The following is a 16,515-nucleotide window of genomic DNA, read 5'->3' as shown; positions in this document are numbered from 1 at the left end:
TGTAATAAGTGACTTCCCACTTAAGAACATTGAAACCGCAAAGGTATTTGTCATCTTTTACAACCAATCAAACCCTGTTTCGACATGCAAGGAAATGAGCCATATAATTATGTTACCAATATCAGCTCTTACCATTTTGTGATTTACCCTGAAGTCTCCGGTTTACTAGCTGAGCCAGTGAAATAGGCCACAATGCAGGTAAGGACAAAACCAAGTGACAAGTTTGCTGCTGTTTTTCTGAGGGAAGTTTTCTTTCTTGGTGTTGGTGTCTGAATTTTTCTTTCTCTCTTTTCTGTCTCATTCCTGTTATTCCTTTGGAGAAGAAGGGGTCCACACCGAGGAGCTGGACAGTGAACTAGGTAAACTCCCCCAGCTGCATGACCTACCCTGCATGGTTTTGTCTCCAGTGGATTGCTTAATCCTTCCGTTTCTTTAGTCTGCCCTTCTTCAATTATGATTTTCATTCCAGCTTACCCGTGAAAGGTCAATCTTACAACCCTCGAGTCTGACTCGCAGGCATCACGCAGAGTTGTAATAAGTTGTGTCTACAAAGAGAAAGTCTGAGTGAATTGAGACTGGAATGAGAGTCAGCACATTGGTCCTAGGAAGTCTTGCAACTTGAAGATTAGGAAAAGACTAAGGGATAGATGCTTGCCGTGTCCCTTGAACTCTCCTGTAACCCTACACCAGCCTCGTTTCCTTCATTGTTTGCTGTGGGCGGTTATCTACAGGGGTCACCCAAAAAAAGCAAAGCAAAACAAAAATAAAAACCCACCAACTAATGAAGGGACTTTGTAGGAGTAATAGCAATACAGTAATTCTCATCATTAACCAAATAGTTAATAATAGTCTTAGTCTTGTGTTAGTAAGTCGCCAGCCACTTGTTGGCTTTGTTACTGGAGTGAATGGCTGGAAAACCAGATGCTGAGCTTATATGTGACATATAAGCTTCGAGTGTATGTATCAGTGTAAACCAAGTCTTGACTTGTCTAGCTGTTGCAGTCTAGAAATAACTTACATTAGCAGATAATGCCACACTTTTTTATCTTTGCTGTTGGAATATATTGAATTATATCCCATGCTGTTTTATGTTCAGCTTTGAACAATATTAAAGTTAGTCTGCCTTCTGTCTGATGCATCTACTGAAGGATAGGGTAGAAAGCGCACGTTTCAGCTAAAGTGCACATAAAAGCCTTGGTTTATTGAACATTGGCCATCGTATATTTTTTAAATAGATGATTAACATCAGTATGAACAGAACTCTCCTTAGATTGTTGCATCAGCCTGAGATTTTTGAGATTGCCTTAGGAACTGAAAATGTAAATACTTAATAACAGCAGATTATTGTTTTCATTTGATTTTGTTTGTGTTTGTTATATAATAATCAATTGTGGTTGACTGGAGTTGTAATCCAATGGAATTTAGCTCTGTTTTTCTTCCTGTTTGGAACATTGCTGTTGTAACTGATGGACATGCCAGCATTGGTCGATAACTACTGAATGGAACTTATCTTTCAAGACGTTTAATAAGTTGTCCTTGTTGTGACTGTGGTAAGAAGGGCTGGAGGCTCATCCTGTGTGATAGAACAATTTAAAACTTACTATATCAGAAAAAATTGATCAGTAATATTAAAGTAATTGAAGAAGACCGAACTAGGTTTTTGAGACACGGAATGAGTGCCTTAATCATTTGCTGAGCCACTTTAAATCACTCTTGCTGGTGATTGATATGTGTGAGTGACCCCTGCTGTTCATGGGTGCCAGGTGGAGATAACAGAATTGCGCACTGGGGCACGATCTTTTCTGCTTCCGTGGAAGTTCGAATATTGACACTTTTAGGAAAGAAGTTTCTATACTTTTTCCCTTGTAACTATAATATTGTGGGAACTTGCCTGTGCTGTTGAAGATTGAAAACATAAGTGTTAATGCCTGCATAGTATCATCTCTCATGGTCATAGGCATTATTTGGGGAGATGGTTTGGTAACATGGTGGGACAGTCTGTGGGGGCAGATCAGACTGCCTGCCTTCTTATCCAAGCTCCCCTGTTTACTGGCTGTGTGGCCTTGGGCAAGCCACTCTACTCACTTTGTCTTAGCTTTGCTTTCGTTTTCTGTAAAGAGAGGCTGAAGGAGGAGCTCCCATGGTGTTTGTAGGAAACCTAATGATAAAGTCTTATATCTGTCCCTGTGATCAGCACATATTGTTAGGTTTACTAGTGTCATTATTTATTAACTAATTCTCACCTGTTGGACTTTTTAATCCTCCTATGGCATTTTTTTTTTACCTTTAGTCCGGGTTAGGGGAGGAATGTATATACTGTAGAAATGACCCAAATATGTCTTTCTAGGTGGAGATAGGACTCTGGATTTTTGCCTGCACATATCCACTGTGTAAAGAGTAGTGTTAGTGGGTGTACACACACACACACACACACACACTTTTCTCTTGCATTCATTCCGTATTCTGTTGACAAGCTCACTGCCCATTTTCTTAACAAGAGGGTCCTAATTTCAAATAGTAGCATCTGTCAGGTTTTCAGTGAACATTGGGATTCCACATGTGGCAAGGAAACCCTCTCTGTGATCTGCCTCTGAGAGATAGGGGATGGTTGGCTTGGGTGTGGAACACAGATCACGTGATTATAGAGTTGTCATTTCTGATCTCTGTTGGGTGAGCTGGGTCAGTAGCTACATTATGCACTTCTGGTCTGCAGAATTTATCACAGCCTCTGCAGACAACTTCCCAGAATTGAAAAGTACTTGCAGAACCTCCTTTTGGAATTTTAGGGTATTTATGTGCTGAAACCAACTAGGAGAGGTAGAGACAAGGAAATGCGGTTCCTTCCCCACCCAGGCTAGGTCACAGTTTTGAAATCTGTCTGTGACTGTGAGCACGGCTTTTCAATCTGTGTGTTGACGAATCTCTTGAAAAGAACTTAGAATGTTTGACTGCTTCCTATTTGCTTCTGTCGTGACAATTAATACCGTATGAGATTTTTCAAGGCAGGGCTAGGAAACAAGCAGGCTGTATAAATCTGTTCTGTTCCTTTTCTGCTATCCTAGAACATTGCCATTTGTTGAGCCTACGTGCCAGGTGCTGTGTGAAATGTTTTTTAGGCATCCTTGTTTAATCCGTAGTTGACCTTGAAGTAAATCCCAGTGAAAGATGTGGTTCTAAGGCATTAAGTAACTAGCCCAGTGCCAGATCTGTGAAGGGGTAGAGATAAGGTTCAGCCCCCAACCTGGGCAAGCCCAAAGGGTCTTAGCTGCTTAAAGTACATGTGACAGGTTGTATATTCTGGTTTGATGTCCAACAGTTTTGAGACATAGGGGCTGACTCTTCGGGCAACATCAGAGTGTTTAGTAAAAAAAAAAAAAAATGGAATGTCATTATTTTGGGGGCTTTGGCATTTTCTGCCATTCTTAGTTTTTTAGAACCAAAAGACAAATTTGAGGACAAACATCTTCCTTTTTTAAATCGATGACCCATTTCTATTTTAAGCATTAGGAAACTAATTCCTATTATTAAGTTAATTACCACATTGGAAGTGAGAAATCTATCTTTTCAACTGAAAATGAGCTTTTAGCTTAGAAAACTAGAAAATTTCTGGAATTTGCTAATCTGTTCCAGGAGATGTGTTTAAATTTACAAATGTCCAGGAATATCACTTGATCTGCCACATGTCTCACCTCTAGAGTATAAGTTGCTGACTAGACAACAGGACAAAGGTCAGAGGTGGCTTCTTTTTTTCGTACCCTCTTTAGACCTCTATCAGAGCACGAACAGTATGGTGTTTGAATTATCTGCATAATTGTGCACTTATAATTACATATGTGTCCCTGGTGCCTACCACACCCTTGAGCAGAAGTGGACACTCTCCACATGTTTGACAAATTAATAACTGAATGAGTTAACATACAGCATACTATTAGTTCCAATGTACATTATAGTGATTCAGTAATTCTATACATTACTCAGTGCTCATCCTGATAAGTGTACCAACGAGTTGAATTCTTAGTATTTCCCATTTTATCTGAAGATAATCAGGCCGAATATTCAAGGGTGCAAATTCCGAAAAGGATTTGGTTCAGTGAAACATCGAATTTCACACTTACCCCCTCCTCTGCCCCCATTCCAGAGCAAACATGAGGCTGTGCCCCAATCTGCATTTTTTTTAATCTTCGATTTCTCAACTCTTTGGAAAGATTTTCCTGGTTCATTTTCATTTAAATGGTAATTTCCAGCTTTGTAAGGGGAAACCATTTCCCAGGCATTTGATTTGCATCAGTTCGTAAGACTGGGCGTACAAAAATGCCAAGTTGCATCAACATCTGCAAATTGGACCTGTCTTGCATTTTAGTAGCTTGTGTCTCCTGGAATTCAAAGACTTCTTTAAAACCTGCTAAGCGTTTAAAAAAATTTTTTGAGAAGAAAAAGGGGGAAAACCTGTCTCTTTGTTTGCAAATAGATAACATGTGGAGCAAAACCCATGAAATTAATGTCTCTTGATATGCAGCCAGATCTTAGCAAAACATAAACTTTGAGTGATTAGCGTGTGTGTTCGGGTGCACGCGCGTGACTCTGTTTCAGCGCAGGACTGTTGATGGCACATGTCAGCCCTTTGCCCGGATGAAAGAATCCTTCTTTGAGAAGAGTGGTGACCACGTGATTCCTCGAATTAAAAAAAGAAAAAGAATTTAGTGTTTCCAAATAGGTGACATTCCAAGCGTTTGTAATATTCCATTCAAGTTGGTCTTCATAGCTGACTTCCAGGAATAATGATTCATGTTGGAGTGTGGTGTTAACCCAAGCTTGCCTTAACTGTGTGTGTGTGAGAGTGGCTTTGAAATGAAGTTGAGTAATTGCTGCTCTGCTTGAAAGAATTGTTTAATGACACAAAACACAACCTGGTTACTTCTTTCACCAAGTCTAATTATCTGGTGCAATGGGGCTTTTTCACAGTAGATTCTTGTTGTGGCAGAACTCACTACTAGGAAGCTAATAAAGTTCCAGCTTTTGATATGAAACCTTATGGAGAGAAGTCCAGTAGAGCACAGTTGAGTTTTCAGAAAGGCACGTAAATCTGCCAGGGCCATTTTACAGCACCACAATAAAGGAATAAAATCTTCTCCCTCAAGTAGTGTGTTCTCAGAAGGCAGGACCTGAGTTTCTGCTTTCGTAGGCGAAAGGTAGGCCTGTCTGAATGCAGCAGTTGAATGATAGATGCAGGCAATTAGAAAGCCCAACTCCACGTGGGCATTTTTACTTACTCAGTAGCATTTTAATTAGGAACAAGGAGGAAATAAGATGCAAATTTTATTTTATTCCAGGGAGAGCAAAAGCAGCTCTATTATATTGAAAATGAAAAGAAACGTTAGTTTTCATCCATTTTTGTCTGTGTGGTAAGGTAGTCTGGAAATAAAATGAGGAAATTATAAATATTTAAGATACAAACTAGGCATTCAAGGCAAATTTTAACCATATCTCCATTAATATCTAATTTAATAGTTGATTTAGAACAAAAGCATCTGGGACTACATTTTATTAACTTGTAGTAGCTTGTGCAAAATATCAGTAAAGAATTGTTCCTCACGTAGAAAAATACACTGATAGGTACATATAATGCTCGCTTTTTGTTGTTGTTAGAATGCACAGTTTTAACTGGATTTAAGGCACTTTTAAGAGTCTCTCTCTTTTTCCCCTCACTTAGTTGTTAAGAATCCTTGGGTTCTTCAAGAATATGGTCTTCTTGCTCTAAATCTTCTTTTATTTTTCAGAACTACCTGCTGGTTGGGAAAAGATTGAAGACCCTGTCTATGGTATCTACTATGTAGAGTAAGTGGCTGTTAACCCGTATTTTGGTTTGTACTCCTCTATAATAATTATGTACGTTTATGCTGAACAGAGTTGGCCATCATTATAAGGTACAAACTGTTAGCAACAACAACATAATTTGTAATGAAAATAGATATGCATATTTTAATGAATGAGAAAATATTCAGTGAATCTGAAGACAGTAAATGCTAAAAGGACAGGATCCATGCCTTTTGTTTACCAGTATTTTACCAGGACCCAACACAGGCCTGGCATATGCCGCCTTCTTGATAAGTATTAGTTGAATGAATGAATGAATGAATGAATGAATGAGAAAATCTAAGACTCACTGGAGCAGGTGAGTAGGGGTTATCTTCTGGAGGAGAACATGTTTGCCTACTTTTTGCCCTGCTCAGGCCTGAACTTTTCAGTAATTACTTATTTATTCATGCAGACTTTCCAGAAGGGTTAGACATGTCTTAGTAATGTATGAAATGTCACCAGAATTGAGAAGATAATTGAGAACTGGCCCAAGCTGTAAGACCTTGTATGCTTCTTTGCCTCTCCTCTGCCTGAGGACCATAGACATAGCTCCTATTTTCCATCTTTAAGACTCTCAAACCCGCCTCATGTCCTGTGTGGTATATATCTTGTTCTGGCATTGGGCACATACTCTGTCTTGTTAGGATAATCCTGAAAGAAAAGAAACCCAACAGATGAAACATTGTAGCAAATGTGCTATGTATCATTTCCTGAGAAAGTGGAGAAATCACTAATAAAAGAGGCTTCGAGAGAAACAAATGACATAGAAATATTCCATCGTCGTAATCCCGCCTGGTGCCCTAAAGACAGCTGGCAAGCTTTCTGTCTCTCATGCTCCTGGCAATGAAAATTCATCTGTATAATGGCCTGGTGATAAGAGTATATGATACAAATTGTCAGACTGTAAAATGCTCCGCATCTTATCATAAAAAAAGTATGAGTTCAATATAGCAAGTGTCATTGGCCAGTCCTCACATGGCCAACTCTATGTAACAAAGGATTTGGTGATTTGGGCCATTAGAAGGGCATTGTTGTTTCTCTGACCCTCACAAAATAAAGCTTCTCTGTGTGCCCTGCGGATCATCTAAAGGTGGTTAGTCTATCCACCCTGTTTGACCAGCCCGCCTTTAAGAAATATTTTGAGTTCTGAATACTGTAATTACATAATAGGTCCGTTCCCAAACTTCTAATCAAGTATGATTTTGGATAAAACAAAACAAAAACAAAACACCAAGTGTATGTATGCTTGTGTGTATGTATGTTTGTGTAAAATATGTGTGTATACACTAAGGCCATGGCAAAAAAAAAACCCATGCATGTACATGTATGTATGTATTTTTGTTCCATGGCCTTATTAGTTTTGGAACCGTCTGGCGTATCTAGGTCTTTGTCACTTTGAACGCGTCACATTTGCTTAGGTTAGCTGCATTTGGAGTTTTTTTGCCTGAGGCTCATACTTTTAATCCTGACTCCGTGTCCACTGATGAAAATAGTTGGCAGATGTTGGGAGAGCCCTTTTAACTTTGAGTGCTGAGGCTTCTCTGAACTGTCATAGGAAGCCACAAGCAGTTCTGGCATTGCACGTCATAGACTGCGTCCTGTCTGTACTTTAATCTCATTTTTAATAATTCCACAATCCACTTTTCCTTGAATTGAAGCCCTTCCCTGAGTCAGGTGCTTCCTTGGACATTTGGAAGAGTCAGTGGTTAAAATCCTGCGATTTGAAAGCAGACAGACCTGAGCTTCCTTGCCTCTTTACCGTTTACTAGCCACGTTCTGTTAGGTGAGTTAGTAATTGCTCAGAAATTTGCTTTCCCTCTCCATAAAACGTGAATATCAATAGGACCTGCCTCTTATCATTTATTGAAGATTTTAAAATAAAATGCGGGAAAAGCTGGTAGCCTCTATAGGCAGTCGCTATATGGAAAGCATTCGTTTCTTTTTCCTCTTCCTCATTGCCCGTTTTGACATGTGCTGGGCAGCATCTCAGACCACCTGCTTTGCTCAGTGCTAAGCAAGGGACTTGGCAAACTGGCATTTTGCTTGTGGGATGAACTGTTTTCTAACCAAATATTGTCTGCCTCCTGCTCCAGCCACATCAACAGGAAGACACAATATGAGAACCCGGTTCTAGAAGCCAAACGGAAGAAGCAGCTGGAGCAGCCGCAGCCGCAGCCGCAGCCGCAGCCGCAGCCGCAGCCGCAGCCAGAAGGTTGGCTTTCCCTTGACGTGTTGGGCAGAGGAGCTTGGGGCAAAGCCTGGGCGCTGACACCCCCGTGTGGTCAGAACTGGCCTTGATGTTCCTGTCCTTCTGCCGTGCCGCGGACTTGGTGTCCTGCGGGGGTGGGGGGGGGGAGATGACAGTGCTTCTCTTCCACCCGGAACCCAGACAGCTCGAGCGGGGGCCCTAGCCCACGGCCCCCCGATCTCCACTTTAATTTAGAAAGAAGCTGTCATCATACTGGAGAACTTGCTGTTGCCCCAGCATGTTTACATACCAGCTGGTGTCTAAATTCATACTGCTTTGAGCCCTTAGGAGGAGTTACTATATATGAAGCTAACTTCTAATTTTAGAAACATGACATGTAAGAATCAGAAAAAGCTGGTAATTTTTAATGCTTTTCCAAAACTATAAGTTAATTCATGATCTTTATAAAAATATGGACAGTTCAAGAATGGAGAATATTAAATTCTCCCCTGCTTGCTCCTATCTCATTCTCAATGATAGACACTGTGCTGAAATTTTAAGTTTATTTATTTGTTTTGAGAGAGCCTGAGACAGCACGAGTCGGGGAATGACAGCTAGAGAGGGAGAGAGAGAATCCCAAGCAGGCTCTGTGATGCCAGCACAGAGCCCAATGTGGGGCTTGTACCCACGAAGCCATGAGATCATGACCTGAGCTGAAACCAAGAGTCGGATGCTTAACTGACTGAGCCACCCAGGTGCCCCTGTACATAGATGCATATTTTAATAAAAATCGGATTGTAACTTGTAGGTGTGTGTGTGTGTGTGTGTGTGTGTGTATAACTTATATGTATATATATATGTTATATATATGTATATGTATTAGTTTTGTGACCTGATGATCTCATTTAAATGTATTTCTTGCACATATTTCAAAGCTGGTTAATAAAGATTTGCCCTGTAATTTTTAAGGGCTGCATAATTTTCCATTTTATGAACTTACTTCATTCAGCTATTTATTAATACATCTGTTCATTAATAGCCATCTAGTTATTAGTAGGGTTTTTTAGTTTTTCATTGCACCCTTTTAAAATGATATACTCAGGGGCACCTGGGTAGCTCATTTGGTTAAGTGTTCAACTCTTGGTTTCATCTCAGGTCATGACCTCACACTTTTGTGAGTTTGAGCCCCACGTCGGGCTCTGTGCTGGCAGTGAGGAGTATGCTTGGGATTCTCCCTTTCTCTCTGCTTCTCCCCCACTTGTGCCCTCTCTGGCTCTCTTACAATAAAATAAACTTGAAAAAATAAAATGAAATGACTGCTCAATACCCTCTCAATGTAATATGCAAATATCAAATATATGAAGATCAAATAGGACACTTTTATTATAATATTGATCATAGTAAGTGTAGGTCATAGGGGGAAAGTTGGCAGACTTTTTCTGTGAATGGCCAGCTAGAGGACATTTTAGCCTTTGCCATTCATCCGGTCTCTATCACAACTGTTCATCTCAGCCCTTGAAGTATGAAAAGACCCGTACACAATGTGTAAATGAATAGATGTGACTGTGTTCCAATAAAGCATCATGTATGAAGATGGATATTTGAACTTGATGTAATTTTCATGTGTTACAAAGTATTTCTCATTTTAATTTTTTCAACTATGTAAAGATGGAAAAACCATCCTTGGCTTGAGAGTTGTATCAAAATGGACAGTAGGGTCCCTTTGGCTTATAAGCCACAGGTGGCCAAACACTGCCATTGTATTGTATTTTACTGTCTTTTGTTTCTGTTTTTGTTTTTTTTAAGTAAGCTCTACGTCCAACATGGGCCTAGAACTTGTGATTTCGAGATCAAGAGTCTCATGCTCTACAAGCTAGCCAGCCAGGCACCACTACACTGTGTTTTAGAGTATTGTGTGTGTGTGTGTGTGTGTGTGTGTGTGTGTGTGTGTGTCTGTGTGTGTGTGTGTCTGTGTGTTCGTGTGTATGCACCTATCAAAAAGTTCTCCTTTCTACCTTCATCTCTTTTCTAGTTAAAAAAAAATGCTTTTAAATATTTTTCTCAACTGGTGAAACTTTGTAGTGCGAGAAAGTGCTGTTTGAAGGCTGGGGTATACGGTTGAATATATTAGCTGGAAGGTGACTGTGTAAATCTCAAGGGTCACTCACAGCGCCTCGTTTCTGGGCCTCCAAGGTGAGGAGGACTACAGTCAGGACGCAGGCATGTTGGTGATGTGTCCCATTCGGGTTTGGGAGATGGGAGGGGATAGCACTTTAGCATACTGCTGAAATCACCTTTATTGTCATCCAAGACGAGCAGACCTCAGCAGCTCAGCTCATGTCTCAAGTGTGTTAGAGACGGTTTTCCCTCATCGGGCTGGTGGCGTCAGTTGATTGTATATCTTTCCTGATATTTTTTACTTGGTCTCACTTTGGACCCTCCGGTCACAGAGAACTGAAGTTTTTATTGTTCATATCACAATATGATATGAGCTTTCCTCAAAACTCTGATGGGAGAGGGACACACACAGACACACACACACACAGAGGGGGAGAGAGAGAGAGAGAGAGAGAATCTTATCCTTAACAAAGAGTGGGGTCGATACCAGTTTGTTTTCTATCTAAGCTCTCTGTGTCTAGTTTCATTCGTTTGGATAGTTGGATGCTTAAGAAGGTGAATCTTCTTTTACGAGAATGTTAATGTGACTCCCATTTGAAGGAAACACAGTGTACTCTTTCTTTTCCTCACAGAATGGACGGAACATCACCCACGTCTTGTGCCTCCTGTTACTCCAAACCACCCCCCGAGCAATCCGGAGCCAGCCAGAGAAGCTCCACTTCAGGGTAAAGCGTCTTTATGATGATGAAGCATTTAGATCAAAAATTTAATTTTTTAAAGGAAGTTTAAAAAGTAGAATCTCACAATTGCCAATTCCTTCCTTTGATGGTGAAAACTGTGATGTTAGAAATTCTAAACATACTGTTAATCAAACTTGCCAAGAAAACTAGAACTTTGTGTGTGGGTAAATTTGCTCAGCTAATTGCAGTGCTCTGAAAATAATGACCACTTGCCTTTAGGGTTTCTCAGCCTCAGCGCCTTTGACGCTTGGGGCCAGATAATTCTTGGTTGTGTGTGGGGCCTGTCCTGTGCATTGGACCAAGTTTAGGGGCGTCCATGGTCTCTACCCTCTTGTGACAACTAAAAATGCCCCAGTCGTTGCCAGATGCCCCTGGGGAGAAATCCCAGGGTTGTAAATCACTGATTTCGAGACTACAGAAATTTATTATTGGTATTTAGTAAGATAACTTGAAGAGTCAGCTTGAGGATATTCCAAGATTCTCGTCAACATATTTGCTTTTGACTAAGATTTTCTTGTAAATGTGAAACCATTTGATATTATTATATACTAAATGTGAATCTCCTATTCTTGCTGTAGTTTGGCATTTACACATATTTTACAATGTTTCATTGGGTCTCACTTATTTATACTCACAGATAGTAGGAGCCCCTAGAGACGTTCATTGTTAAAAATTGGTATCTCCAGAATCTTACTCCTTTCAGGCCTGATTGCTCTTAAATGATAGAGAAGAATTGGGTTTTTTGTTTTTGTTTTTTAAATTTCTTTAAATAAGAAAAATAGAACGGGCACTATATTTGATAGAGTTGGGGAATGTTTGGGGTACAGACCCATTAAAAAGACTAAGGTTTGTCTTCATTCTCTGTACATTTTTAAAGAGGTATCGTTGCATTAGATTTAAAAAGACAAGTAGAAAAACTCTTTTCTCTGATTTTCGTTCCTCCATTATAATTTTCATGAGCAAGAAGTTGCTTCCCTGGAAAGCTGATAGCATCATGAGATTGGTAATAATACCAGTTTATGTAAAATAATTTCTCCTGGCGTGGGTGTACATTTTTATGGTCCTAATGGTTTTAATAAAGATAGAACATAGCAGATAATAGCATTAATATCAATGCGATTGTGGCTTCCTCTGTATTTTTTAAATAGAAAATTCCTTCTGCAACCTCATGTGGCCTTATTTCCCTGCCTGCTGGTTAAGTGTCCTGTTCTAGCATCCTGCTAGGAGTCTCAGGAAGAATGTGTAGCTACCTTGGTTACACTGGTATTGGTGTTGCTTTGCTAAGTTCACTGCCCAACGAAACTTTCCTCTGATCAAGGGTACACTTCTAATTCCAGCAGATGATAACGTTGAAGAGAGTTGCTCTTAGGAAAATTCTCCAATTCCAGTTGAGGCTTCGAGAGAGATTTCTGCAGCCATCCCTCCACTGCACCCACCCCACCACCACCGCTTTCGAAATTACAACTCACCTTTAGTGGGCTGTTTTTATTTACCGGGTACCTCCCTACATATCTTCTGTCTGCTATGGTTTTTCCTTACAACTCTCATGAATAAGGAGGTTGGTACTGTCATTACCTCCATTTGCACCTGTAACACTTAGGCAGAGAGAGCATTGGTGACTTGGCCCACGCCACACGGCCAGTAAGTACTAGAGCACCCGATTTGAATCCTAAGTGTCATTAGGAACAGTCAAATTTCTGGCTAAAACCTTTTTTGTTCATTTGTTTGTTTTGTATGTGCGGGGACACGACTATGTAGTCTAAATATGGCCAACCAATACAGATGCCAATGGCTACGTGTTGACATTTAAATTGATTACAATTAAAAAACAATAAAGAGGTGCCAGGTGGCTCAGTCATTTGGGCGCATGACTTCGGCTCAGGTGATGAACTCATGATTCGTGGGTTTGAGCCCCGTGTCAGGCTCTGTGCTGACAGCTCAGAGCCTTTAGCCTGCTTCACATTCTGTGTCTCCCTTTCTCTCTGCCCGTCCCCCACTAATGCTCTGTCTCTCTCTGTCTCTCAGAAGTGAATAAACGTTAAAAAAATTTTTTTAAGTAAGTAAAATAAAAGTTTAGTCCCTCAGTTCCCCTAGCTGCATATCAAGGGCTCAAGAGCTATGTGTGATTAGTGACTGCCATATTGGACAGTGCAGATATAAAGCATTGTCTTGTCTTAGAAATTGCTATTGGACGTCACTGGCCTAGGGTGTTCAAACACATGCTAAAAAATTGTGCCAGCCTGTCAGAAAAGCAAACTCCTAAGGGCTATTGAAGAGCAGAATTTGGGGACAAGACTCCAAAGATCCTGATTAAATAGGTCTAGCATAAGCCCTAGACAGGAGTACCTTTATTTATTTATTTATTTTTAATTTATGTATTTATTTTGAGAGAGAGAGAGAGAGAGAGAACACATAAGCAGGGAAAGGACAGAGAGAGGGAGAGACAGAATCCCAAGCAGGCTCTGTGCTGTCAGCGCAGAAAAGCCCAACATGGGGCTTGAACTCACAAACTGTGAGGTCACGACCTGCGCCAAGATCAAGAGTTGGGAGCTTAACCAACTGAGCCACTCAGGCAACTCTAAAATGAGTACCTTTAAAAAAAAAAAAAAGAGCTACCCAGGTGATTCTCATACATAACAAGATCGCGCAGCTGTATAAGTCAGCAGACTAGGATCTCTTGGAAAATTACATTTACCACAGGGCTGCAGCAGAGAGCTCCAGTCCCACTGCTTGTGGGTAGAAAGTGCTTCTTTTCCAAAGCTACGTTAGCTCATGACCCAACCATTCATAAAACATAATCAAATGTCCATGAATGTGAAGCCCTGTGATCTTCCCTAGTTAAGCGCTAAAAAAAGGAAGTCATCGGTGTAATTTCAAAGCTCTGTTCCTGTCTCCATTAAGTTGAAAACATTCTAAGTTCAAAATATGCTAATGGCTTTTTAAAAAATTCATTCAGTTAAACTGCCAGGCACATTTTCACATTTTCTAACTTTGCCTATAATGAGGGTGAGAAGCTTAAACACCCAACCACGTCTTCCCACCTTCTCAAAGACACGTTGAATCTCATTTCTTTGTGCTGTTGTTCAGTCATTCGTTTATTCAGCACAAACTTTTGGAGCACATGAAGTGAAGGGGTGGGCGAGAATCAGACAGATCACCAAACCTATACATACCTAAGACGCATACTTTGTTGGATGGTGATAAATACTAGGGACAGGAAACAAGCAGGAAAGGGGGATTGGCAATGGTGGAGGAGGTGTTACAGTTTTTAAGAAGATGACCAGACAGAGCCTCACTGAGAAGGTGACGGCCACTGCTGTCTCTGTATAACCGAAATGTGTTTCCCTTCACGCCATCCCAACTCCCTAGCTGCCTCTGCCTTAAGGATGTAGGCTATTCGCACACACCCCTGGCCTCGGTTTGCCATCTGATAATTGCCGTGGCAGCTGTCTCCCCACAAGCCCCGAGTGCACTTGAAACCACCTTTCTGATGCCGTGGCGGACAACTGTGCATGGCGAATGCTTCAGCCTTGCCTTTCGTTAGCCGCCGTGACAAGTCTGTAGTTTATGAAGCTTCCAACCAGCCTTGCAAAGGGGGAGCTTCGTGAGCAGGACGATGACTCTAGTAATTTAAAAGAGTCCTTTTTAAGAGCCGGGAACTTTTGAAATATGCAATTAAAAATTGTATGTGTGCCCAGAGACTTTTTGAAAAAGGCCTTTTAGCTATAGCTAACCAAAAATAACTTCCTGGGTGCCACACTTGAGTGTAGGGGTCTATGGAGACTTCTTCTCCTGGGTGTTTTGTTTTTGTTTTGATAACACTTTGGATAGAAGATGAGGAAGCTGTGGCAAGCAGGAGAGAAGGGGATATGAATTATAATTAGGAGAGGGTTTTTTTTTGTTTGTAAGATTTTGTTTTTAAGTGATCTCTACACCCAACGTGGGGCACGAACTTACAACCCCGGCATCAAGAGTCGCACGCTCTACTGAGCTCCCTTAGGAGCCCCTAATCAGGAGAGTTTAAAAAGTCTAAACCTGAAATGATGTCCACTATTTGGGATAACTAGAGAAATTCTGGGAAGTTTCTCAATTGTGGAGAAATTCCTAACAATACTGACTTTAAAAATTTTTGGTTTGTGTACAAACTGTTACTGTGAATATTATCAAGAAAACAAGAAAACCTTAGGGAGCATATTTGGCAGTTCTTTAGCTATATAGCTGTTAATTTATTTTATTTCAGTTTTTTTTAATTTATGTATTTATTTTGAGAGAGGTCGTGGGGGAGAGGCAGAGAGAGAGGGAGAGAGAGAATCCCAGGCGGGCTCCCCACTGTCAGTGCGGAGCCCAGCATGGGGCTTGATCCCGCTAAATGTGAGATTGTGACCTGAGCTGAAATAGGTGCCCCTATTAATTGATTTTAAACAGGACAACTGAATTTGGAGCTGTGTGGCTTTTGTTAGTAACTATTTCGTTTAGATGTTTTGTATTTTAAAAAAATATTCTAAGCCACACGTCCTAAACTTTTTTAAACAATAAATTTTATTAGGGGGCATGTCCAGGCTATTTTACAAATTGTTAAAAGGCAAAAACATACAGGAAAAATGACACATTTGAAACTCAATTCAAGGTGAAGTTATGACTCTTCTAATTTTGAAAGTAGCGAATTACATTTTTATCATTATTCTTTGTGACCGTATGTTTCCTGGCATCCTCTATATATTTTCAGAATGTGTTTTCTGTTTGATTAGAAACTAAAGTTTTCGCTGAATTGGTTTCGCAAGTAGAAGCCAAGCCTGAGGCAACACGTTGGAAGTTGTATTGCAGATTAGAAACCGTAACAACACAGACGACACAAAACACAGACCCATTTTATCTTCTGTGAAGGACCTCATGGCAGCTCAATTGCTGTGAAACTACATGAACTGAAACCAAGAAGTGTTTCAGATGATGGTCATTTTTCTCTTGTATTTTCTTTGAGAACTTCATGCTGACATACTGTAGGTACCATATCCCCCTTCTTAAACAGAGGGGCCTGGGAACACCACCTTATTACTGCAGTCAAGAGAGGAATTTCCTAAGACCCCTCAGGCACAGGAGCTTGGAGAGCCATCCATAAGCCGTGTCATTTCTTATTTAATTCACCTTTTCATGCATAGTGACGTTCCTTATACTTTTCTTATTTTCATCCAGGCAAACCCTTTTTTACACGAAACCCTTCTGAGTTGAAAGGCAAGTTTATTCACACGAAGCTGCGGAAAAGCAGTCGTGGCTTTGGCTTCACAGTTGTTGGAGGTGATGAACCTGACGAGTTTCTGCAGATCAAGAGCTTGGTCCTGGATGGTCCTGCGGCATTGGATGGCAAGATGGAAACAGGTAGAGGCACCACAGGGCCCTAGCATTCCCTGTGTGGTGTGACTGCCACCCGGCACCTGAACCGGGGCCAACGACATCATGATTTCGTGACTTTATAAATGTTTTTTATTTTTGTATTTTTTAAGTTTGTTTATTTTGAGAGAGAGAGAGAGAGAGAGAGAGAGAGAGAGAGAGAGCCCACGAGCTGGGAAGGGGCATGGAGAGGGAGAGGGAATCCCAAGCAAGCTCTGGCACTGTGAG

General features: G+C 40.7%; 1 protein-coding gene across 5 annotated transcripts in view; it reads left to right on the top strand.

The window, feature by feature from the left end:
• The window catches only part of MAGI1 (membrane associated guanylate kinase, WW and PDZ domain containing 1), a 632,775-nt gene that overhangs the window by 542,291 nt on the left and 73,969 nt on the right, over positions 1-16,515 (top strand). For all 5 annotated transcript variants that reach the window (XM_047096305.1, XM_047096308.1, XM_047096307.1 and 2 more), the window contains 5 exons: positions 324-359; positions 5,778-5,835; positions 7,950-8,068; positions 10,795-10,887; positions 16,093-16,275. In XM_047096305.1, coding sequence (XP_046952261.1) covers positions 324-359; positions 5,778-5,835; positions 7,950-8,068; positions 10,795-10,887; positions 16,093-16,275 — 489 coding nt within the window. The remainder of the gene's footprint in view (positions 1-323; positions 360-5,777; positions 5,836-7,949; positions 8,069-10,794; positions 10,888-16,092; positions 16,276-16,515) is intronic.

The sequence above is a fragment of the Lynx rufus genome, unplaced genomic scaffold (genome assembly GCF_022079265.1).
Source record: "Lynx rufus isolate CCGP_SWC_20201006 ecotype Redwood Valley unplaced genomic scaffold, mLynRuf1.p SCAF_4, whole genome shotgun sequence".
NCBI classification, from domain to species: domain Eukaryota; kingdom Metazoa; phylum Chordata; class Mammalia; order Carnivora; family Felidae; genus Lynx; species Lynx rufus.
This window is presented reverse-complemented; position numbering and strand designations above follow the sequence as displayed.